Genomic DNA, 26124 nt, shown 5'->3' with positions numbered 1-26124 from the left:
ATCTCTGGAGACTTCAATATATACGATTCTCTTCTCGTTCGATCGACTTGGTTATATTTTACAGGGTGTTTGTAAGTTGTATTGTTAAAATTTAGAGAGTAATAATTGTATTCATCCCTTGTGATTAAAATTTATTTTTTAGTTGAAATCATCTCCATTAAATAATATAAGAATTCTCTAATTCGAAAATGACATAGTCTCTTTAAAAACGAAGTGGTTTGTAGTTTTTTCGCTTTATTCCGTGTTAATGAACAAAGCTGGTGAGTCCTAAATTAAATTACTGTTGACATTTTTTAAAATTTATTTTGAATTATCTTCTACCTGAGAAAATTTCTTTTGACAGGGTCTATTTGAGTTCTGTAATTTTTCAATATTTCATTCAAATCTTCTTTCTTGTATGAAAGACTTAGCCAAGAATAATAACTGCAAATCTCAGATTGAAATAGCTTTATTTTTAGAACTTTTAAGAAGTGACTATTGTTAATTTCAAAAATAAATTAATATCACGAATATGGAATTTTGTGAAATTGATTAAAATTTATGAAGCTATACGAAAATATTAAGTGGTGTACGTTTCGTTAACAGTAAGTTTTTATTATTTTCGAATTATAGCCCTTGAAAATGTGAAAGTTCAAATTTTGGAATTGGGCGTCATATGTTCTTTTAATCTCCTTTATAAAGTTAATAGACTTTCAAAAGTCTTGCATTTAAGCTCAAGAAGAAGGGGAAGACCAATATTTTAAAAGTGCAAGCCCATATCCAAAACAAAATGTTTAGGGCTAAGGTCAAAACCTCAAGATTTTCTCTTGATCTTCTTTCTAATTATTATACCTACAAACACAGAAACGCATTAGCTATTAGAAATATACGGGAAAAAAGGTGAACGTTTATACGTTAGTGCCTCGTGCATTTGTGCAAAGTTCTTCTATAAATGAGGAACGAACTTGTACACACTTTATTAGTTCTTAAAATACAAGAGAACTCCTACTCTAATAAATTTCTTATCTAAGAAGAAAATTCATAGGTCGAAACAAACGTTAAATGACCAATCATAATAAAGTATTTAGATCACATTTAATTACGATAACTGCTAATAAATGATAAGTATTTTACGAATATACTTTTGTATGAAAGTGTTGTTTAACCTGTTCATTTCGGACTATTAGCGTAAGCATATCTTAAATAAGTTTATGTAAAGTGTAAAGCATATGATTTATGTAAAATATTTTGAGGTAACAATGATAGCTTTAATCCCCTGAAGCATACGACAATTTACGAATACTCAGTACAGACTGATACCAGAATAGTAAGACAGATAAGTGGAAATAAACAATTGACTGAGTTAATTGTTGAAATACCCTGTATAGATAGTGTTGAATATCAGACCTTGTATCGATAACGAATTTTCGAAGGAAATGTAGCCATTGCTTTTCAAGAAGGATTTTGGTATTTCAAAGGTCAAGTTCGTTAATGAAAAACATCGACAGATAAACAAAGATTGGCGGAATGGGTGCGTAAAGTACAAAATTATGAATTTTTTCAAAATAAAAAATATTTTTGTATTTTTTAATCAGTTTTAAGCAAAAAAGGAACTCTTGTGATTTTTTCTCTGCACGCTTAATTTTCGAAATAAAAATTGATGAAGGGGGCAAGTAGAAAATTTTCGCAAGAGTTTTTAATTTTTCAAGAAAAATATATTATTTTTTTTAATCTTTGAGGGAACCTGCGCTACGAATTTATTAAAAAATTAGAAAAGTTTAAAAAAAATAAAAACATTTATGTCAAATAAAATGGTAATCTTCTGGCCACCCTTCCGAACTTTCGGAAAAATATCCTATTTGCTTCCTTCATATTTTTCTACAGGTTTGGTGTGAAGTTCAAATCAATAAACAAAGTATTTAAAACTATTTATAAATTTTCAACATTCTATCTTGTATTGTTTTGGAAAAAGAGATGTTTACGAAAAAATGTTTCAAGCAAAAGTTGTTTAGTTTTTTTATAGGTAACATGTTTTACATTTGAACTTTTGTTCTATCTCTTACGGTTACAGGATGCGTTTTACGGATCCAAGACCCAATTGACCTATGTTGCTAATTTACGAATTCAGCCTCACTTTTTACGTTCAGAGCACGATATGATTTCAGCTCGAAATCTTTTTTCATTTATGAGTTATCGTGCTCACAGACAGACGGATCGACGGATGGACAAACGAAAATGAAGTAATTAGATGATTTTATGAACACCTATACCAAAGTTTTTTTGTATGACCCATATTTCTAAGTGTTACAAACTTGGGAATTAAATTAATATACCTTGATATTATTTCATACTTATAGGGTATAAAAATGTTCAATATGCATACCATTTTCATGCATATGGTATAGATATAGTGAGCTTCTTACATTGGAGATAAATAAAATGCATTTAAGGTATTCTTGTTATTTATTGATCATTTTCAGTTTTATATATCGTTGATAATCAGTATGTGAAACAAGTGGTTTCGATAGCACAGTTTAATTTACATGTTCATTTGGAAGCTTTGGAGTTTACGTGAATTTTAAATGAAACATTTACTTCAATTTAATATTTTTAAACCGTGCACCAGTCTGAAAAACTAAAAAGAATATTAAAACCAAGATCGCAATAATTTGAAAATGGTGTGTAATAAATTGATTAAAACAGAATTCTGCTGCGGATTGCGTTATGGGATTCAATCTAATTCATACGAATGTGATCCTGATAAACTATTTCATACAGAAACGGAAATCTTTAATTAATATATTTAGTTACTGATGAATGTAAGCGATTATATACATTTCTTAGCTATAATTTTACAGTTCAAGGTTATTTTGTGGGTTTTCTTAGAACAATAACCAATGATAACTATGCCCTTGAAATAATCTCCCTTCTGATGGTATAAATTATTGTTACGCAAGAATGGCTTGTGTAAGTATGTCTAAAATTCGGTTTATAAAATATTGGGTTAACATAAAATTCGGTACTTTTTGAGTAACAAATTGATCGATTCGCATTTTCAGCAATAATAGTACCCTAAATTGCGCCCTCATGACGCTTACAGTGATGTTTACGAAAGAATGATACAAAATATTTTATGATTTTTTAATGGTAATCGAATAAAATTCGATAGTTTGTGCTTCGAATATATATTGTCATGCGTAATCTGCATAAATAATATAACTACTTGACCAAACCTTTTCATTTTCAATAAAACACAAAAAAAGTTTTGTGAAATACAATAATTTACAATAAAAAACAGCAGAGTAACAAAAAAATGTTTTTTATTACAAAAAAAAAAAAAAAAATTTAATAATATTCCCAAATGTTTAGAATTACATCGAAAAAATGTATGCGAAAATATTGTTTGTGAACAGGCGAGTATACTAAAAATATAACTATTTTTACCTCATAAAATCATACTATAGGATGGTCTGATAAAAATGGTTAAATGCTTTTGTGTAAAAAGATTTCTTTTAAAACTTAAAACTATTGCTTGTGCTAAGTATCCTTGTGCAAAATTGATTTAATTGCAGAATTTCGCTCAATGATAAACGTCGACTTGAAAATAAACGTGTAAAATATTGAGAATATAAAGTTCGAAAATACCGAGGCATTCAAAGGTTGCCCATCTATCTCCTTTTAGCAAAACAAAGTTTTATATGTAATCTCTATGGCTCCACTAGTATTTTCCTCTTTTCTTAATTAGGAATTTTTAGCACTTCATCTCAAGAGATAAAAAAAATTTTCCTCTTCTAAATATTAGAATCGTAAGTATCGTTCATTCCTAATAGTAAAAGTACAGATAAGAGAGAGGGATTATAAGAGCGAGTACATGGTGCAGAAAGCACCTTCAGATACAATGGTTGGGAGTATTTCTAGGTATATAATGGTATAGTCCATGGTACATTACGTTGTTGTACCATAGATCGTACGTTTGTAACGTAAGTTGTTGAATATGTAAATTCTATAAAGTAAAATACATAGTGTTGAGGCATATCAGTGCTAAGGAGAAATCGTTATGTTTTAAAAATGTGTTGAAAACAAGTGAAAACAAACAATTGATTGAGTTAATGGTTGAAATACCATGTATAGACAGTTTTGATGATGCAAACGTTTGTTTTTTGAAGTCACGTAAATAAAGAAAGATTTCCACTCTTAAATAGCCACACACACATAACTGATATTCCAATATTAATACATACTACAAAATTTTCACCTAATTAGCGCCCTCATGCTTAAACAGTGATGTTTACAAGAAAATGTTTCAAACAAAAGTTGTTTATTTTTTTATGAGGAGCATTTTTTACTAAACATTTGTTTTATCTCTAACGGTTTACAAGATGGATCCTACTGACCCAAGACCCAATTGACCTATGTTGCTCATTTACGAACTCGACCTCACATTTTACGACTTAAGCACACTATAGAAATTTCAGCTTGATATCTCTTTTCGTTTTTTAGTAATTGTGATGACAGACGGACAGGCGACAGACGACAGACGACAGACAAACAGACAACCGGAAATGGACTAATTAGGTGATTTTATGAACACCTAAACCAAAATTTTTTTCGTAGCATCAATATTTTTAAGCGTTACAAACTTGGGACTAAACTTAATATACTATGTATATTTCATATATATGGTATAAAAATTAATTTTTTACTGTTCGCTGCATAATCCAAATAAATATTTAATTCTCATGTATCACCCAGTCAGTATATTTTATTCCATATTATTGTTTAAGGCTATTTTCACATACTTCAACCCTCTTAGCATCCCTTCCAACATTATGAGGATCACGATGTAAACTATGAACATATTATATTATATTGAACGACTACAATAATAAATTCAATATGTGTTCATTTTCAATATTTATTTGGAATACCTTCAATAAAAAATTATCATTTACGACAACGACTCAAATTCAATGGAAAGTGTTTTTCGTTATTATTGATATTATAGTAGCCTAAGGTCAAATTTCATTATCGTAATTCCTTCGATAATGAAAAACTAATTAATTTCAAAACATGTGTCATTTAACGTTAATTATACATTAAGTTATCAATATCAAGGGTTGTCCTGTAAAAGTCAAAGGTTAAATAAAGGATATACTATGTTGTTCATTCATAATTTCATGTTATAGTAAAAGAGTTGATCGTTGTAAATCTTTCTTGGTAGCATTAAACTTCAATAATTATCAGACATTTAAAGTAACAAAGAGTTTCATGCAAACTTACAAGTGAAATTTACAAAATTTAAAAATCCCCCGGCAAATTTTTCCGGTACGGAACTATAAACTCGCACGTGAAACATTTCAAAGAAGACTTTTCATTTAATTACCGTTTTTCTTAATGCTTTTTCTAAACTGAACCAATTTTGAAGATCATCGCCAATTTTTAGGTTTTCCGGGTACGGAACCCTAAACTCGCATGTGAAACATAGCTAAGAACACTTTCCATTAAATTATCTTTCAAACGAAACCCAAAAAAAAATCGGTTCATTCATTTGGGTGCTACAATGCCACAGACAGATAGACAGACACACACACACATACTGGTCAAACACCCCATTTTTTAGTTCGGGGGGTGAAAAAAAAACAAGATTAGCTTAGCCAAGGAAAAAATTTAAACTTTTATAACATGTTCATCATAAATGTTATAGTATGAGACTAACGAGCAGCGAAAATAATATATAAAAAATGTGCTAAAATAATGATAGAAATGAATGCGCAAAAAATAAGTACATGAGAATGGTTAAGATTACTGACGATAGACTTCTAAACGACTTCTCGATTGAAGAATGGATATGTATTGCATTTCAATTATCTCGAAGCCAAAGTCAAGGACTGAAATAAAAAAACCAACAGAAGAGAATATTGGCGGAAATCGTCATTAAAGTACAAGAAGAGAGATTAGTAGAAATTCTATTACATAGAAGGAATGCCAGAATTTATATTGGCTTGTATACATAACATTGAAAGATTAAAAAAGTTTCGATCGAAAAAAGATTTCATCATCGGCAACTAAGTTTTACTTTACATTACATCATCAAAGAAAATTATAATACACAATTTTAAAGTGTTTGTGAAATTTTCAAAATGACCTATAGCTAAAATGTACAATGTACAAAAAAGTGTAGCAATAGATATTTTGAATTGAAAGTGTAATGTAAGTATATATATAATAGATAACGTTTGTATTGGAGTTTATCCAGCTGGACACATCGGGAATCTTTCCGTCGTATGCTTGGATTGAAAAACATAATACGATTACTGTATTGAACGACTTGTTAGCTTATACAAATACTTTGCAGTATACTAAGGTCGAATTTTCTTCCTAGTGTAATATGAGTACTTATAAATATGAATTTTAATGTTTTATGAATTGAAATTGCCTTAAATAGAAAATACCGAATATTGATACCAGTTTTTTAAAAGGTGAAAAAGTGGCTACCACTGCTAAAAAACCATCGTCTGCTCCGAAACCTCTATCACACGTTCATCACTAAACTTATTTAAATCCAAATATAATGTATTTTTTAAGAAGAAATAGAAAATTCACGACATTAGGGCTCCTTTATAAACTAACCATTCTAGTATTTCGCCAAAATAATGTTTTATTGCGGGAAAATTATTACTTAATTTTTATACCATGTTATACCAAGGTATACTAAGTTTAGTCCCAAGTTTGTATTTATAACATGTATATGAAATATACCAAGGTATACTAAGTTTAGTCCCAAGTTTGTAACGCTTAAAAATATTGATACTATGAACAAAATTTTTGGTATAGGTGTTCATAAAATCACCTAATTATTCCATTTCTGGTTGTCTGATTGTCTGTCTGTCGTCTGTCCGTTTGTCATCACGATTACTCAAAAACGAAAAGAGACATCAAGCTGAAAATTTATAGCGTATTTAGGACACATAACATCATAGATCAATTGGGTCTTGCATCCGTAGGACCCATCTTGTAAACTGTTAGAGATAGAACAAAAGTTAAAATGTAAAAAATGTTTCTTATAAAAAATAAACAACTTTTGTTTCAAACATTTTTTCGTATACATCACTTTTTACCCGTGAGAGCGCCAATTGTATAGTATGTATTATATGGAAATATCCGTTATATATGTGTGACATGTATATATGTGTAATGTGACAGAGTAATCAACAATGTATTTACATGGTATTCCAACAATTAACTCAGTCAATTGTTTGTTTTGACTTTTTTTTCGATACAGTTAATTTTTAATGGATACCATTTAGGAATATCGGGCAATTATAGGTATCATTATAGAATCGTTAAGTGTTATTAGCGAATCAGTAATTCATATCATATTAGTTTATGTATAATGATCAATCGTTAAAGTAATTAAGCACCCTGTATACCACTACAGTATTTGAATATGAGCAAATTGATTTGGTATTTTACATTTTCAAAAATGTCAGTCATTACAACAGTATACACAATACTCGCAATAACAATTTTCCATAAAGTACTTGACCGAATATTAAAATTTTGTTTACAATCGAAACTTTAATAATATTTGAAGTGAAATAAAACAGATTTTATATTAATTTTTTTTTCCGTTAATGATACATGACGAGTGTAGGTCGCATATGGTTCAATGGATTAACGGAATACTTACCAAGGAGCTGTTCTAAATAAACACATCGATTATTATGATAATTTCCATCATTGATTGGCGAATGAAAATTTGGTTCCAAATTATCAGCAATATCACCAGAAGCTACCATTAAATTTAATCTGGCTGACAGTTCCTCAACATCTGTAAGAAAACATAAAAAATATTAATATGAATCAATTAATGATATTCTCTGATTTTGGTGCTGAGAAAATGGAATAATGTTTTTATATTAAACATTGTTGGAGACACAAAGATTATTAAATATTGTTAGAGATACATTTACATCTAGAACTTTGAATTGGAAACTAACACAATTGATTACAAAGGAGAGATCAGTTTAAAATTAAAAAACCCTTCTATTTGGATTTTGTACGGTGGTTTAAAATAAAAACTTTCAATAAACGTTTGTACAATACCATGTATATATGAAATATACATAGAATATTAAATTTATTCCCAAGATTGTAACGCTTAAAAATATTGATACTACTAAAAAAATTTTGGTAAAGGTGTTCATAGAATCATCTTATTAGTCCATTTCCGGTTGTCTGTCCGTCAGTTCGTCTGCCCGTCTGTCCATCTGTTTGTCCGTAAAACAATAACTCAACAACGAAAAGAGATATCAAGCGTTTTTAGGACGTAAAAAGTGAGGTCGAGTTCGTAAATGAGCAACATAGGTCAATTGGGTCTTGGGTCCGTAGGACCCATCTTGTAAACCGTTAGAGATAGAACAAAAGTTTTAATGTAAAAAATGTCCCTTATAAAAAAATTAACAACTTTTGTTTGAAACATTTTTTTGTAAACATCATTCTTAACCCACGAGGGCGCTAATTAGGTGCAAATTTTATATTGTGTATTAATATGGGAATATCAGTTATGTGTGGCTATTTAAGAGTGGATATCTTTCTTTATTTACGTGGCGTTAAAAAACAAACGATTGCGTCAATAACAATGTCTATACATGGTATTTCAACAATTAACTCAGTCAATTGTTTGTTTTCACTTATTTTAAAGATAATATGATCACAGACTGCAGTCATCTCACATCTTTAAAAAGTCATTTCAATAAAAGAAGTAAATTTGTTCTTGCAATGCGAAGTGAGTTAATATAGCAGCGGGAATTTGTGAAATGTCGAGAGAAGGAAAACGCCATTGATTACCGTTGTTATTAATCACTTAAAATAAACTATAATTTTTTTTTTTTCCATTCGATATTTTGTTTTAAACTAAAGTTGAAACATTTTTATGATTTGGTAAATATTTTAGAATTAATTAATATAACTAATGAACCCTGGCGTAAAAGTTTAATTTATCCTTTAGATTTTATCTACTGTCTTTAAAATTTCCCGATTGAATAATCTTTAGTAAAAAAAACATTGTAATCAATATTACAAACTTTCTTGTTGAATAAAAGTTTTTTCTTCATTTGAATTGATTAAATTAATTTGTTACCAATCTGTTGAACTGTATTAAAACATATCGAGTTATACAATAAAAACTGTCTTAAAGAACTACGATCACAGTTTAAGTTATTTCTTTTACAGTGATCCGATCCTATCTCTGAGAAACTTTTTGCAAGCCTCATAAAAAGTTCCAAAATTTCAAGGTTTGAGAACATAGAAATCTGACCAGTTTTTTTTAACTACCGTACGGCGTTGATTTTTGAAGTTGACACGAACACATGACTTGTATGAAAGTAATATGTATTCTGTTTAATATAAATTTCAAATATTGTTGTTTTGAAATACAACGTAGTTTTAACAATTTTTTTCTTATTGGTTTTACCACTTATAAATATTATAACAAAAAAGTGATGTGATTGTCACAACTACATTCTTCGAGTCGGATTTGAATCGGCAACATATGGTTTACTATTTAATTTGGTGCCTTAAGTCCACTGCTCTACCAACTGCGCTTTCAATGGTTGTTATAAAAGTACAAAAACATCCTACTTATTATAAAAATAATCAATTAGTTTATTTCAAATTCTCTGTCTATTAGTAACAACAATCTTCTTGTAGTTGGCTAAACCACATTTGGACTAGACATGATAGGTTTAGGTTTTCTTTCAATTAGGTTTCTTTCAATTACATTTCTTTCGATTGGGTTTCTTTTAATTGGGTTTCTTTTATTTATAAATGTCTCAAGTCATTCCCATTGTAGCAATCTCACGAAAAATCAAAACAAAGGTTATGAGAATTAAGAAAAGTAACATTAATTTATTTTAAAAACTTATTTAGACGTTCTGGGATGGTTTGAAAATTGTTATATCGAAAAATATGATAAGTGTGTAATTTTGAAAATAATGTAAAATGTCATTCTATATTTGTAAACAAGGCGTTTTATACTTTTACTCATTCGATGTCGCTCATCTCTAGCGAATACTATGATCGTACACCCTTAAATGATAAAAAAAAGTTTAGTAAATTTAACTGTTTATAAAAACTGTTTATGTAGAAAGAACACTTTCGTTTCCCGTATTTGTTAATCGATCACACACCAACACAAAAGTGAACACTAAATAAAACTGTCAAAATCATTCTTTTATGAGAAAGTTTCTGCTCTAAACATTTTATTTATTTGCTTCAATGATTTTTAATAAATGTATTCTTTCTTTTTATTTTTGTATTATTTTATTCTATTTTTATGTTTTAATTTAATTTTGAACACGGATGGCCATTCAAACATGTTATTGATCGCCTTTTTGTACATCAAAAGAAATTTTCTAACAATGAAAATCTTTTTAATTTTCTTGAATGATTTTCATAAAATCCACAACCAGACTCTATACTCTGTAAGTGATAGACTAAAAGCAGAAACTTTTATCGGAAGTTCCATTAGAATATTTTTCGAGTAAATATTTTTTTAAACAAGTTCTTTATTTTTACTTTGTGCTATAAAAGGGCGTGTTACAAATTAATTCATCCTGTGTCGGGAAAGAAAATACGCGAAAAAATAAAATAAACAATGGAATCACAGAAAAAAGCACACCGAGAATGAATCCGTTTTGAATCGAGTCTCCAATGTTTCAGGAAAGAAATTTTATCGTCATGCGTATTGTTCAGTTCAATATTCTTTTTACAGTTTTAGAAATTATTTTAAAAAAAATATATATATAAATAATAATAATTCGATTATTCGTTATTGCATTAAGCTAACGAAGTTCGATAAAAATTTAGTCAAGTGCATCTGAACATAAAAATATTTTTAAAGGAATGTCAAAGCCAGGGTGAATCATTGGGAAATTTAGAGTTCCAGGTATCCTCATTCATATACTATGGCAGGTACTCAAAAAAGAAGAGCTGCTTTTAGGCTCAAGGCTTAATTCTGAACATAAAAACATGTAACTGGCTCAGCGTGTTATAGCTATCGGTAAGGTAACTAGGAAGTTTTTATTTTCAAATATCCTCAATTATTTATTATAGAAGGTAACGAACGGGAAAAGGTTTAGCTAACTAAAATTGTAACATGACATAATTTTTATTTCTTCATGACTTTACTCAAGACTTTACTCTAATTATGGATAACGCCTTGCAATTAATATTTTCATTTTTCGACGTCTTTAAATGTTAAATGGTTTCTGTTACAGCTTTAGCGGTTTAATTTTCATAACTGATCCACAAGTTGTTTTGTTTTGTTTAGTTTATTTTTTTTTATCATGTCATAGAAGAATTCGGTAGCCACCGCGAGTTATATTTCATTGAAAATAGTTAATAATATATATAAAATAGCAATATTATTCTGGATGTAAAAATTATGTCGCATAGTATAATTAATATGACTTCTGCTACCAAACAAAAACCATATTCTATGCAAAAGAAAATTTGCCTCCGGCTAGATGTTACAGCATGGTCCAATACAAAAGCTGTTGCGACACAACAAAATTTCGTTTTCCATTGCGTTCTTCCAAACAACCGTTCACTGTTACTTTGGATATCTGTTTTTCAAGTATAGTAATTGCGATGAAAATAAAATTTTTATTTTAATACAACCGGATATTTGTAAAACACATTAACATATTTGCAATCAGTCAATCAATTCACACTACATTGCCGATGAAATAATTGATTTTTCGTAAAATGTTTTTGTAAAATTTTATTATCAACATATATTATTAAGTGTTTATCGATCTATTTCGATCAATAATAAATATATATTTGAAAATCAATTGTAATAAAGTGATTTTAAAATAGATTACTTTTATTAAAGTTAATTTATAGACACAACGTAGTAAATAAGTCTCCATTCATAAGAACAAAATACTCTCAATTCAAGAGGTAATTATTATACGACTTTTTGATTATGACTAACGGACGAAAAATGTTTACTAGTTTGTATTGTAGTACTTTTACTTTCGAAATAGTCCCCGAATCGCTTCGAAATAAAATAATTTGGAATGTATTATAGACAACATCACAAAAACTACTCACCAAATCGTTAAATGAATCTGATTTTTGGAATCGCTTTTAGTTCAGAATTTGACGGTAAAAATTTATTATTATCTCCGTTTTACTTCATATAATTAGTATTATTAGGGTGGGTTGTGGTATCTTTTTTGAAAATCTCAATCTGCGTCCATCATTTCGGCTACCGAATCACTGAAGCGTGTATCAAGCAGAAGTGATGTATATTCATGAGGTATGTGAATGTATAAGAATGAACACTTTTAGGTGCAGTAACATTACTATCTTCACCGACAGTCAAGCAGCCCTTAAATTCTTCAGCTCAGTCTATCTAATTTTATAGCGTAGGACTGCCGAATGTCCTTAAATTAGCTGGCGGAACAAAAGAATGTAAACTTGGTATGGGTACCAGGACACAGAGACATTCCAGGAAATTATGAAGTCGACGAGCTTGCTAGAAATGTCACAATGCTGTCGGACACAAGCATCAATAGGCATCTGGGAGTTCCGTTCGCGAACTACAAGCTGCTCCTTAAAGAGAATATCTTAAGATCTAATATCCCTTCTAAGGGCCTCTGTTAGCCAAGTTGTTGTTTCTATTACAGGACACTGGTTGGGCGGCAAGCATGCTGAACGCCTGGGCCTGACAGTGTATCACGATCACTGCAGGACTTGTCACAGTGGCGAGGAAGGGGAAACAATGTCTCATAATCTCTGTCAGTGCCCAGCTCTTGCCATGAGGAGATGGACTTACTTGAGCCAACCCCTTCTTTGAACTACCTCTCCGACCTAGAGTCCGTCGACGTCAATGCACTCCTGCTGTTCTTAAACAGCTCCCAATGATTCATGGAGTAGTGGCCGGGGATGGGCCAACCATTTTTCGGTATCACAACGAACCCTATGGTCTAAGTGTGTCCCATCGCAGAACAGTCACTCTAACCTAACCTAGCCTAACCTGCTTCATATAAAAATTATTAGCATTTGGCTGTTGGTTTTAGGGTAGTTGAAGGATTGAAAAACCTAAAAATTCTGGGCAACGAATATTTTATCTCAGAAAAATCATACATCTTATAACGATTTGAACATCATGTACACATGGTAGGTACGTTAAAATAAACAGGATACAATTGATTATACATTGCCAATGTGTTCCTACCTTCTATACATATATATTTTAATATACGTAAACTAATTACTGCAAATAATATTCATTTTTTAATTTAAATATTATTTTTCAATTTCAATATTCAATTTAAAGGTCGTTTATTTGTATTTCAATGGCAACCATTTTGTAATTAAAAAAGTCTATTATTAGTTTTATTAAAAACGTGCATTGTTCGTGTTTATTTTTTAAATAATTAATTAAGTTGAATGGAATTATTTTGATCAAATTATTTTTACATCAGAGTTTTTTTTACAAGGTGTGGTGAATATCACCTTTAGAGGAGAGATTAAAACCTGACCAAGTAAATTTTTTATAACAATATGCTATATCTATGTTTTATACAAATTTCTTTCTATTCGTTGGTATTCTATCTTAAAAAGTCAAGTTAAAATTGTGTTTGCATACATAACACATATACTACATACATATTATATGTCGGAGGATTTTATAATTTTTGAAGAGTCCTTAAAATAAACATAGCACAGTGCGCATCTAAGTGGGATAAATGAAGTGGATTCTTCATTTTGCTAATGATGTCTTTTAATAATTTTAAAAGCAAATAAATTTCATTTGAATTGAAATAGTCTGATATTCTTTGAAAAGATCAAGGTGGTAATTAGTTGTGGAATACAGCAAAATCAAATATGATAATTGATGGTGTCAATGGAGCTGAGCGTGTGAAATCAAATTTTTGTAGGTTAAGGCAGGCAAGGACAGCGTGAAACCTCCAATAAAGATAGCTAGTATGATTCACGATCGATCGGTAAAAACAGGACATCTCCACTGTTAAGTCGATGTATGTATTCGCTCCGTGTATGAGTTTTATTAATATAATTGTATGGATGGACACATAAGTCTATGGATTGTTTATATGTTTTACGTTGAAAACATAAAACTATTTTCTAACAAATCTAAATAAATGATTTCGTTAATTTACATTTAAAAATTTTTATGCAATTTCGTCTCATATTTCCAGAATTCCAGAAAACTAGTCATATTTAAAATATAAAACATGATTCATTTCAAATTTTATAAGATGATAGCGTTGCAGTTGACTTTGCTGCTTCCCTCCATCTACTATGCTCCCTACCAATAACTGCCTGAGTTAAAGACAGGCCCACTTTTAAACCTAAACTCTGGTACATAACAGCGAATCTTTAATTTTAAACTTTTTTAACGACATTAATTTCATTAAGTATTAAGTTTTCCCAAGATTATAGACCGAAGATACTATTATGCTTTTGGTAACTATTGTATCCTAGGATAGATTTCAAATAAATCAGAAAAAGTTTGAATCAAATAAATTTTTTCGAAAAATTTTAACACAATTTTCAATGAAATTAATTTATGTATGTTTAAAAAAAAAATCAAAAATCTTTACACAATTTCTTTGTTTAACAGAAGAATTCCCTAACAATTTCATTTTAATCACCATGCTCAGTAACAACTATTTTTAATTGAACTTATAAATACTTTCAATTGTGAATTAACTAAAACAATGGCCAGCCAAGAGTTGGCATAAAACTTGGCACAGTAAGAATTTAATTCAGAAATAATTATTGTTGTTATTTCAATCACAAATGTAGATGTTTTTTGTCTTCTTTGAAAATTCTATATTATACAAAAATGCAATAGACAAAATATAATAAATACAAAAAATTTTTTTGTACCGCAGAACAAACAAAGTCAATATTATAACGAGGATAAGAGGTTAAGAAGAGATAGATAAAAGTGTCATTTATGAACCAAGGAAATGTCGTCTATGTATTACTATTAGAATAAAATAAATGTAATTGATAGTAATGACAATTTTATTACAATAAGTTATAAAGGTTCTCATACACATGTATACAGTCAAGTCTAGGACTCTTTAGGTATTTTCCAATATCTTTTCTCTGTACCTTCTTTGATTTATAAATTACATTTTCTATTAGTGGGATCATTATAGGATTATTTCCCTATCATGTCATATGCTGTATTGGTTACGGAAGTCAGGCGGCGTATTATGCGGTAGTTTTAAGTGTTAAATAAATAAAGTTATCAGTTCAACCTAGGCAACAACAGGCTTTTAATTAGCTGGATTATATACTGACAAGTTAGTACTTAGATTCGCCCTATTAGCTAAGTTGGTTATGGTGTTACCAATTCCGTCCGCGGTATGCTTAGGATAGCGGGCTCGATTCCCACCGTCGCAACAAAATTAATGTAATTAATAATTGTGATGGGCTGGTGTAGTGCATGCTATATGCATGAAAGAAGTGCACTCTGAAATTATCAACGGAAAGGTGGTAAAACACATAAATGGTATCACAATGGGCTCTATAGATTAAGTATGTCCTACGTGGACAGTAAATGTAATCTAACCTAACCTAACGTAGTACTTAGATTTTTGTTTGGACATCATAGATAATTGTGCTAAATCATTTATACAAACTATTCTGTTAGATAATCGAATACCTAATTCATGTGTATGTGGTCTGCTTTAGTACATTTTATATGCCAAATAGATACTGAAATTGAATCGAATCATAAACACATTACGATATACGTTACGCGCAGACTTTTATCATGGGTATAATAATATTCTTAAATGATCGTTGTTTAAAGTTATTAAAAATGATGGAAAATTTTGCTGTAAAATGTAGTTAATGTTTTATATACTTGTAATTCTAATTTGAGACACTTCCTCTTCGTTTTTTACGACTTCATTCGCATTACGACTATGACTTCATTAGTATTATATATGTATTGAAGTATACCCTTAAAAAATATAAAAAATTCCATAGAAAAATTGCAGATATGGTTAGTGGTTTAATCGATAGTTTTTTAACGGGTTTCATTTACTATTATTTAAAAATAATAATTTTAAATTACATAAATTGTAAATGACATTTTTAATATTAAATATTAAAAAAAATTCAATTAATATTCTAATAAGAATTGATTGTCATATTGATGATGATATTAGAATTCGCCTCTCCCACAAAATTGAGAATAATCAACAACACACTTGTTCTCTTTTCTTCGACAATGCTGAAAAAACGAATAATATAAAAACAGTAGGGAAGTGTGAGTTGGACTGCTATATTGAAGGCTACATAAATAGTGGTACTTGATTTTTTTTCTAACAAGTGAATTGGAATAATTGTTAATTGTTTAAATACCATGTAAAGACAGTGATATGAAAATAAGTTTGAAATTAATTCCTTTTTTTGTCTACTAACGTTTATAGTGCAATAACAATAATTTTTCACGAATAAATGTGATTATGAAACAATCGTACTCATACGGAGGAAACCATTTTAATCGATAAGTGGATAGCTGGTTTAGTGCTATGAAATTAAATTTTGGGGACATATTAAGTTGATAATTGGGTACAGAATCCTAAAAAACATTAATTTAATGTCGATAATATATGTCAAAAACATGTATACATTACGAAATGAAAAAAAGACTATTTAAAATACGTATTAAAATATTGAGAAAAGAAAATTGAGAGAAAGTTATGAAAATGACATGATATTTAATTAATAATTCTTATTATGTGTTTTGTTAAATCTGTTTTTTTATAGTTTTCCCTGTTCAAATTAACAATTTTCTTTTTGGCTCTTGACTCTTTTGCCTATGGATTGTATATTGGGTGGTATAAGTTTTTAAAGCAGGACTTCATCCAGTGATAGATAAAGTTAAAATAATGATAATTTCTCAATACACTTACAGTCAGAAAATCATCCTTTTCTAGACCTATAATGTTGAAATTTAAGAATAAAAGGATATTATTGTGAAAATTGCCCAAATGGCTGTTAAAAAAATTGGAAATTTGGTATGGATCCTTCCATAACGTGATAAAAAGTCAAAATGAGTTTTAATCATAAAGAATACTTTTCACAGTTAAAAAATGTCTATATTAGACGAAACATGTCATGTTTTAAATTATTAAAATATTAAAATAAAATATAAGTGGGCTAAGCTAAGAAAATTGGAAGTTTTTCTTCAAATCCTAAAATTATGAAGTTTCACAAATTAAAGCTCTCAACAATTAATAATCCTTTTTATACTTTCAAATTTCCAATTTTTCTAATCAAACTTTTTGACCATTTCATAAAAATGTATCTAAATAAGGACGCTTTTCCGGCTATAAGTGTATCAAAAATTATCATTATTTTAAGGTTATCTACGATTTTATAAAATTCTTATAACTTGGATCATGCTGTTTAGAGTAGAATAGATTTTGTTTACCTTCAAATTTTTCATTTCAAATTTTGTAATCCCTATCCCTATCCCTATATATTATAAATATGAAGGTAAGGATTTTTGTTTGTTGTCGCCATATTAGCTAAGTTGGTTAAGGCGTAACGGGCTCGATTCCCCCCGTCGCAACAAAATTAGTTTAATTAATAGTTGTGATAGCTGCTGGAGTAGTGCATGGTATATGCATGAAGTAAGTGCACTCAGCCTCTGAAATGAGGAACTGATAAATGATATTATCAGCGGAAATAATATTGCAAATGGTGGTAAAACACATATATGATATCGCAATGGGTTCTATAGCCTAAGTGTGTCATTCGTGGACAGCCAATGTAACCTTACCTAACCTAAGGATGTTTGTTTGTATGTTTGTGTGTTTGTTACGCTTTCACGAAAATATTAGCGAATGGATTTAAATGAAACTGTAAAATAATATAGCTCATACATCATACTAATTCTTGAGCTATAATTTATAAAAATATATTTAAAAATAAAAAAATTTAAATTTAGTCCATGCCATTTCATAGTCCATGGCTGCATGTTTTCTCTAAAAATTAACTTTTGATACATGGAAATTTTTTCAATTGACCATTGAAGCAACTGTTTTTAAAATCATTTTCACTACCTATTTAAAAATATTTTTTATTTTTGAAATATAATTCAATTAAATTCATCATTAAAATACATTGAACTCTTTAAATCAACATTTATTTTAACATGTTTTTTATAATGTTAATACATTTCATGTAATAATTATTTTAAAAGCTTTAAACGAAATAACTCACGTAATATGATTATTTTTTTTAAAAACATTTGTATTTTTATTCAAAATTTTTATGTTATTGTTTTAACATACTTTTCTACTACGAAATATCTACCTAACATAATAAAATGATCATTTATTTTATAGCTTAGAGTAATTAAATAGCTTCTTTGATTTACTTTTAAAATTACGAAAGTATATCACTTTTCCTATATTTTTTGTGGAGAACTAACATCTAAATTTATAATTTAGATTTTTATTTCTTTATTTATAAAATAAAAAGAAGAATAAAATTGAAAAAATTTGTGAGTATGATTGGGTTACACAATAAAATTAGTAAATTACCTAGCTACATTTCATTTGGCAAGTCGTACGATAGTAAGGTATTAAATTTAAATTACAACAATGTTTTTCTTGTTGGAAAAACATGTTTTCTGTAATTTAAAACAATTCGATCGTAAGTTAACTAAAGAGATTTAATTGTTCATCCGGAAACACTGGTTATAATCAGCCCTTGAAGCATATCCAGATGTTTTTTTTCGCAAGTTCATAGTTAGTTTAGCAAAATTACTTGTACTTCTATTAAAAATTGCCAAAATTGTAGATCGAATTACTATTCACCATATTTTCCTGATGTACACTTTAAAGAATACTAAAAACATTTGCGTCGACTGGTGAATTACGAGGAAAAACAAATGCCTACCTTGAATGGTACGAATTAGAAAGGCTTTGAAAAGTCAGGGAAAATTAGAAAGATTTGATTGAATGCATTACTCTTGAAGGAAACTGGGTTGATTAAAATGTCCAATTTTACTCGGAATTATTTATAGATACAACCACACAAAATGACGTGTCCGTCGTTCAATTCGAGGTTGGTCATCAGGATATTGTTTGCCTAGACAATGACTTGAAGCTCATGGAAGACTGTGCCAACCATCTACTGACAAAAGCTCAACCTTGGTCAATTTGTACATTTTAAAATTATTATTGCAATGCATAACACCTGGAAAATTGTACATTAAAATTTTTTTTTTCGGAATTTCGGGCCCAGCGGCTAAACCCTGCAACGTATACTTGGAAGCCCAATGTATTGTATTAGGTTAAAATGTGTTCTTAACCTTGCTTAAATTCTGCGAAAATTTCCATCACCGGCTCCATTATGCTCAAAATATATTATTTAAGTAAATTTTCAATCAGTACGTATAATAAAATTTAGAATATTTTTAGTTGATTATTAACGTCTATTTTGATTACTTGTGTGTGAAAAAAGAACCACTCCTATGTCCGGTTAAAGTCTGTAATATATCTGTATATACGTAGCTATGGCTATATCCGGAACTAAGCATGATAAAATATTTAACGCCATTGTGGACCAAACAATATACTAATGGACCCTTTGTTTGTTTTCAATTTAACATAGTTATAAAAATTGTATTTTCTAATTTGATTGGAACATTTTTAATGACCTGCATAGTTGTTATTATATGTTTAAACAATATTTACAAATTTATAGCATTTTGCATGTGTCAATATACTACATCTCTGGTCTAAAAATAGGTAGATTACTTACAGACTGAGACTGACTTGCCGGGTGTACAATGTTTTAAGACTTAGAATCTTGTTGATTTTTATGATGCCATAAAAACTATTATTGTGATTAGTAGAAAAATTATTGGAGTCGTAAATAAAAATGGTTTTAGAATTTTGTTTTAAAGAATATATTTTGAGCAGGCATGGGCAAACGTGACTTAGAGAAGTCCTTCATGTCCATCATTCTTCTGTATCTAAAATACGAGTAAGATAGTGACAACCAAAAATATGAGTAAGGCAGAGAGACAACATTTTTTTTCGACCTATCTCATTACTATAAGAAAAACTGAGATAGATAGAAGAGTCGTATACCCGTCTCGCTTCCACCTCTATGAGCAATGTGGACTTGGATAAAGAGATACATAATAAAGTTTATGGCACACAATCAAGCTATAACAATGGTGACTTTGACTTAAAATAACTCGCCCATGCTTGATTTTGAGTAAATTGCGTATGTTTTTAATTACTTTTTGTAAGTTTAATTTGACTTTAAAATAGGTAGTTTCATGTAGGCTAGATTGAGTTTCATCAAAGTGAGTTTCGAAATCGACCACTTCTGGAAATTCCGGTGACACTCTTCAACAAATATAAGAAAAACGTTATACCAAGAATGAATTTTTATTTCGAAATATCCTATCTCAAAAATATTTAATGCTCCGGATCAAAATATGGAATTCAACAAAAAGTAAAAAATTCAAAAATAGAACTATTTTCATACTTGTTCAAGATTTTTAATTGTATATGTGAAAATTAAAAATCTTCGATTCTATGTTTATCACGATTAGTATTAGCGGCCTACCCTGTATATGAGTTTGAATATACATATATTATTAATTTATTATTTAATATTTTATTAAATTAAACATTAATCCGAATTTGTACATAGAGAATGTCATAAATAAAATTTAATTATTAATATTTTAATTATATTAGTAATCTATTTGGCGAGCATGTATAGAAATGTTCGGATATCTTAATGGTTTAGTTTAGCTTTGAGCTGTTTTATAGTATATAAAAAAAATTTTTGGTCCAATTTGACCGACGCAGAGAGCGCCCCCAAAAGATACATTTAATTTAAATCTTAAAAAAGTTATTTATTATCCTTTTATGGTTTTTATACATACGTTTTCCCTAAAATTTCAAAAACGCCGTTATTTGGGGTAAATATATCTCTGTAGAAAAAATGCAAGGGTGGTTTTCAAACTTTTTAGAGGTTATTGTCTAGTTTTTATTATAACGAATCAAAAACTATTTGGTTTTTAAAGATAGGTCGAGAAGCGAGAAAAACGAGAAAGCGCCGTACCATTTTGAAAAACGTAGTTTCGAGAAAAACACTTTCGCGTGACGTGTAACTATTTATGAAAAAAAGTGACGCGTCGCTATCTAAAGAAACTGATTCGAATCATACGCAGGTACCGTTAGACGCATATGACTATAACTTTCTATTTCTAATTTCTTCATAAAATTTTAGGAGAGTTTTCCTATTCCTATAACACCAAGGAACATTTTTGTGTAGAAAAAATATTTTTTATACCATTTATATGAAATATACCAAGGTATACTAAGTTTAGTCCCAAGTTTTAACGCTTAAAAATATTGATACTATGAACAAAATTTTGGTAATCGTTATCACGATTAGTCAAAATCGAAAAGAGATATCAAGCTGAAACTTTTATAGCGTGTTTAGGAAGTAAAAATTGAGGTCAAGGTCGTGAATGATCAACATAGGCCAATTGGGTCTTGGTTCCGTGGGACCCATCTTGTATATGGCAACAAAAAAAATCATGTTTTCTGTATATACAAGATACAACATTGCAATTTAAATGGCCAACCAGAAAAGTTCATCGGTGTATAAAAGCTTTTTATTGATGCGTGTACATATATACTACATACGTTAATATTATTTATTTAATACAATTACTGCTGTTAATGAAATATTAATATATTGCATACTATATAAATTAATCAATTTAATTAAAAAATGTTTAACTATTAGCAAACATCGCAAAGAACATTTAAATTTATTTTAATAATTTGATTTTTTTTACTTTTTTTTCGATTTGAAAAGAAAACTTGTAAAATTTGTGGTGTCAAAGTTAAACGTTAAACGATTGCCAAAAGTAACTTGAAAAAAAAAACCAAAATTATAAATGATTATCGGTCGTACAAGAAATAAGGCCGAATAAGAGAGAGTGTAACTGTATATGTATATGTAAATATATTCCCAGAAATACATGCGTGTTTATTGTTAAAATATTTCTGCCGTGCGTTTCCACCATATTATCTTTTGGATTCAATATTCTAAAAAGGTACTTCACTTTTCTATTGTTACCCGACTGTCAAGGAGTGGTTATGTTTTCGCACGTTTGTGGCATGTATGTATGTATATTTGTAAATGTCTTAATTTCCTCGTATCTTCCAAACGGCTCAATGGATTTCAACATTTCCTTATATTTGTCTCAAAAACCCAAGTGTTCTTATAGATAGGTTTTTGAATAAACAAAACAAATAGGCGCATTTTTGGAGCAAAATAATTGTACGTTAATAAAAAAAAATTAACAAAACCTATCAAATAGGATATCAAAATAAAGGAAATTAAAAAGGGATTATAAAAATATGTATAAGTAATATGTTCAAATTTAATTAGGGATAATAAATTGGTTTACAAAGTTTTAATAGAGAATATAAGAGTGTTCTTTTTTTAGTGCCGGAACACTAAAAAATCTAATATAAAATAAATAATTAAAAAAATGAAATGCCCGACTGTGTTAAATAAAATCTGAACTGGAAGAAACAAGTCCAGTTTACATAGCGACTTTAACAATCGGGGCCCATTAAAATTTAGACTGACTCAAATCTTTCCAATAATGGGCCACGACTATTAAAGTCGCTATGTATACTATTGGACGTATCTTCGTTTTCAGATTTTATTTAACACAGTTGGGTATTTCTTTTTTAATTATTTATTTTATTGTTCGTCTTATTTCTGTGTTAGTATGGATTTTAAGTTTTGCAAACAGAATTAATAGAGCTTTGTATTTTTATATGCAATATGAAATTTGTTTGTATTATTTGGATCCTTTAAAACATTTTTAACATATCAGACCAGAAAACTTTTAAAAAGCATTTGACGACTGTTATTATTCATTCTATTCAGGTACAGACATTGTGTAATAAAAGTGTCATATTTTTATAGATATAAACTTCATAATATTTTTATAATAATATATATATACATGTACAGAGTTAGTCAATAGTTTGCTACTTTTGAATTTGAAAACTTGTGAAAGTGAAAATTGTATTAAATTTAAATTGTAAAACTTGCAAATATTAGATAAAATATTTAATCTTTTTGTAAACTATTCTATAACGCACACAAAAAAGATAGAAATGATATATGAATGGTTAATCCGTCACTGCTGTTGAATTTTCCATCAGTCAAAATCGAAGGAGGTCATTGGCTAATAAAACTTGAGTCTCTCAACATAAATTCATTGACATCAAATCGATTCACTGAAAAATTTTCAACTCTCTAATCCTCAAGTCAAGTTTGAACGGAAAGCACAGTTGCACAGTTCCCTAACAAGTGTAATTTACAAAATTTAAAATCACACTTGAAACATAGCTAAGAACACTCTCCGTTAAATTAGCTTTCAAACGTACCAAAAACATTAAAATCGGTTCATCCGTTTAGGCACTACGGTGTCACAGACAGTCAGACACACACGCATAGCGGTCAAACTTATAACACCCCTTTTTTTAGTTCGGGGGTTAAAAATATCGTAAAAACTTATACTTTCTTCAAATAAATGGAGAAGCGAAAAATCGTTGATATTCTCAATCTTTTCCTATTGTGGGTTTTACTTAGGTATTGGGTTTTTAAAGTTTTAGTCGCAGTGCCTTAATGAAGATGACTCGGCTGTAATAGAAAAAATTAACTTAATAGATAACGATTCGAATTTAGCATGTTATAGCTAATGAAACATATTATTGTATAAAACAAAAATTTGGGTACATTACCGATCAATTAAGAGAGTAATTAATTAATTAAAAATACACAAAATAACATAACCTGTTATGAGGATGGCTTTAGTGATTACTTGGATGTTATTTAGTGTATTTTTAATTAGTTAATTACTCTCTTAATTGATCGGTAAGGTACCCTACTAATTTTTTTGTTTAAATTACTGCCGAGGGATGGTCCTTTTTGCAGAATCATTGCGTTTGAAAATTTTTTTATTTAATAAAAAAATAAATAAATCAGGCTTGAAATGTAACGTGTAACATAATTGTGTTAAGAGTGTTAAAATTTTGGCTAGCACTGTATTATAATAGCATTGTGACAAATATTTGAGTAGATTCAATGATAAAATTTACTACTTATTGTCACAAGTGTTTCTATGTATATTATAGTTTTTAAAACTATAAAGTTCAAACATGAATTTTACAATATTTTCTATATGAACAATTCATGATTCACGGAAAACTTCAAATATGACAAATAGTAGTGTATTTTATTTCATGTAGTGTTTTCAAATAAACTGAACAATATATATTTACAATTTAACTAGAAAACTTCAAAAATTGTTGTACAATATACGAAATTGGTGTAAGAAATTTAAAAAAATAAATTGGCAGTACATAGTCGGTGTGGTACTGAAGTCGTGTGAGTGTGACCCCTGTAGTCCACACGACTAACTTCCCAGAGGGGGAAAAAACATTAAAAAAAAGGCCTTTGTTAGGTAGTCTTCATATCTTATTCTTCAAACATATACTGCAGCTTATGCTGGAACGATCATTATCTCCATAGATAAATGATGTGTTTTTTCCACTTTTCAGATTCTGTTTATTCAGTTTTCTCCAGTTTCCAGTTTGTCCATTTTTTTTTTTACCATAAAAAACGGCACAACTAATTCTGCTGAAAACTCTTTCAGTTCTTAAATACGCGATTACACGTCGAAGTCCAGTCACGTGTTAATGTCATAACTGGTTCGCGAGATAATCGAGGCGAAAGAATCCGAACGACCATACGAACATACGCACATACGTACACACACACACACACACACACACACACACACACACACACACACAGACATCACATTGAAAAGGTTTGATTCGGATATTGCTTCCTTAAAACCGCGGAATTATGTAAAACTGGAGAACTTTTCAAAATCGGCCCCATTATATTAACTCCCTCTGGGAAGTTAAAAACTGAAAATAAACAATTAACTGAGTTAATTGTTAAAATAACCTGTATATACAACGTTGAATATCAATCAATACATAGTATAAAATAAAGTCCCTTTCCGCTGTTTTTACCTATCACGTCCCTATGTATGCTTAGATCTGTAAAACTACGCAACGGATTTTAATGTAGTTGTTTTTAAGAGATAGAGTGATTCATAATATAGTAGAGTAAGAGGTTGAAAAAGGGGTGGAAAGGGATGTGTTTCAAACATTTAAAAAGTTGTGCATTGATTAAACTTAAATATTGACAAGATATACAACCAGCTTGAAGGATTATTTTTATTTATTTATACCTTCTGAATGTGGGTTGGTAAAGTGGAGCGAGAAAGTGGGGATGAATAATCGAATATTTTCAAATATACCCATATAAATATAAAAGTTAAAAAAATGAAGTCTCGTTTGTAAGTTTTTAATCAAAAACTTCAATGTATTAAAAATAAAACGAACCAAAATTAAAATTCAACACTTGCAAGGATGTGACGATTATTTTAAAATTATTATCATCTTGTATACAGTAGGAACACATAAACAAAATATGATTTAACTTGAATAATTTAAAATTAAAATTGCAACACGGAAGGTTGTAAATATGTTTAAATTGCGTAAAAAATATTGCGTTCTCATTATAAATTTTAAATAATTTTTGTTTGATTTTGATATAAGTTATATTTCAAAGAGAACTAAATTTTTGGATAGAGAATTGTGTGCTTATGTAATTTAGGCACTATGCTGAGATTTTTATGTTTTCGTAGTTTGAGAACATAAATATCATACGAAAAAAAAATGTGATGTATCTATTCAGTTCAATACTTAAGAGTTAAGGTGAATGAATGTTTTTTGATACACCGAATACGAATTTAATAATGTTATTTATTAGAAGATCAAAGTTGTGCTTTGACTCACCAGGAGGACATTACGATTTTATCAATTTTGTAAGAGTATTAAAAAAGTTTTTCCCAAAGCCACTTATATATTACTATGTTAAAAGCTTGAGGTGTAAAGGTATATAAAAATTATTGCGAGCATTAGAAAATTT

At 29.1% G+C, this 26124-nt stretch overlaps 1 protein-coding gene across 1 annotated transcript in view; it reads right to left on the bottom strand.

Moving 5' to 3' along the window:
- The window catches only part of LOC123294101 (tumor necrosis factor receptor superfamily member wengen), a 203237-nt gene that overhangs the window by 14452 nt on the left and 162661 nt on the right, over positions 1–26124 (bottom strand). Inside the window, exon 3 of the mRNA XM_044875186.1 lies at positions 7670–7810. Within this exon, the coding sequence (XP_044731121.1) occupies positions 7670–7810 (141 nt within the window). The remainder of the gene's footprint in view (positions 1–7669; positions 7811–26124) is intronic.

Source organism: Chrysoperla carnea, chromosome 2 (assembly GCF_905475395.1).
Source record: "Chrysoperla carnea chromosome 2, inChrCarn1.1, whole genome shotgun sequence".
Taxonomy (NCBI): Eukaryota; Metazoa; Arthropoda; class Insecta; order Neuroptera; family Chrysopidae; genus Chrysoperla; species Chrysoperla carnea.
This window is presented reverse-complemented; position numbering and strand designations above follow the sequence as displayed.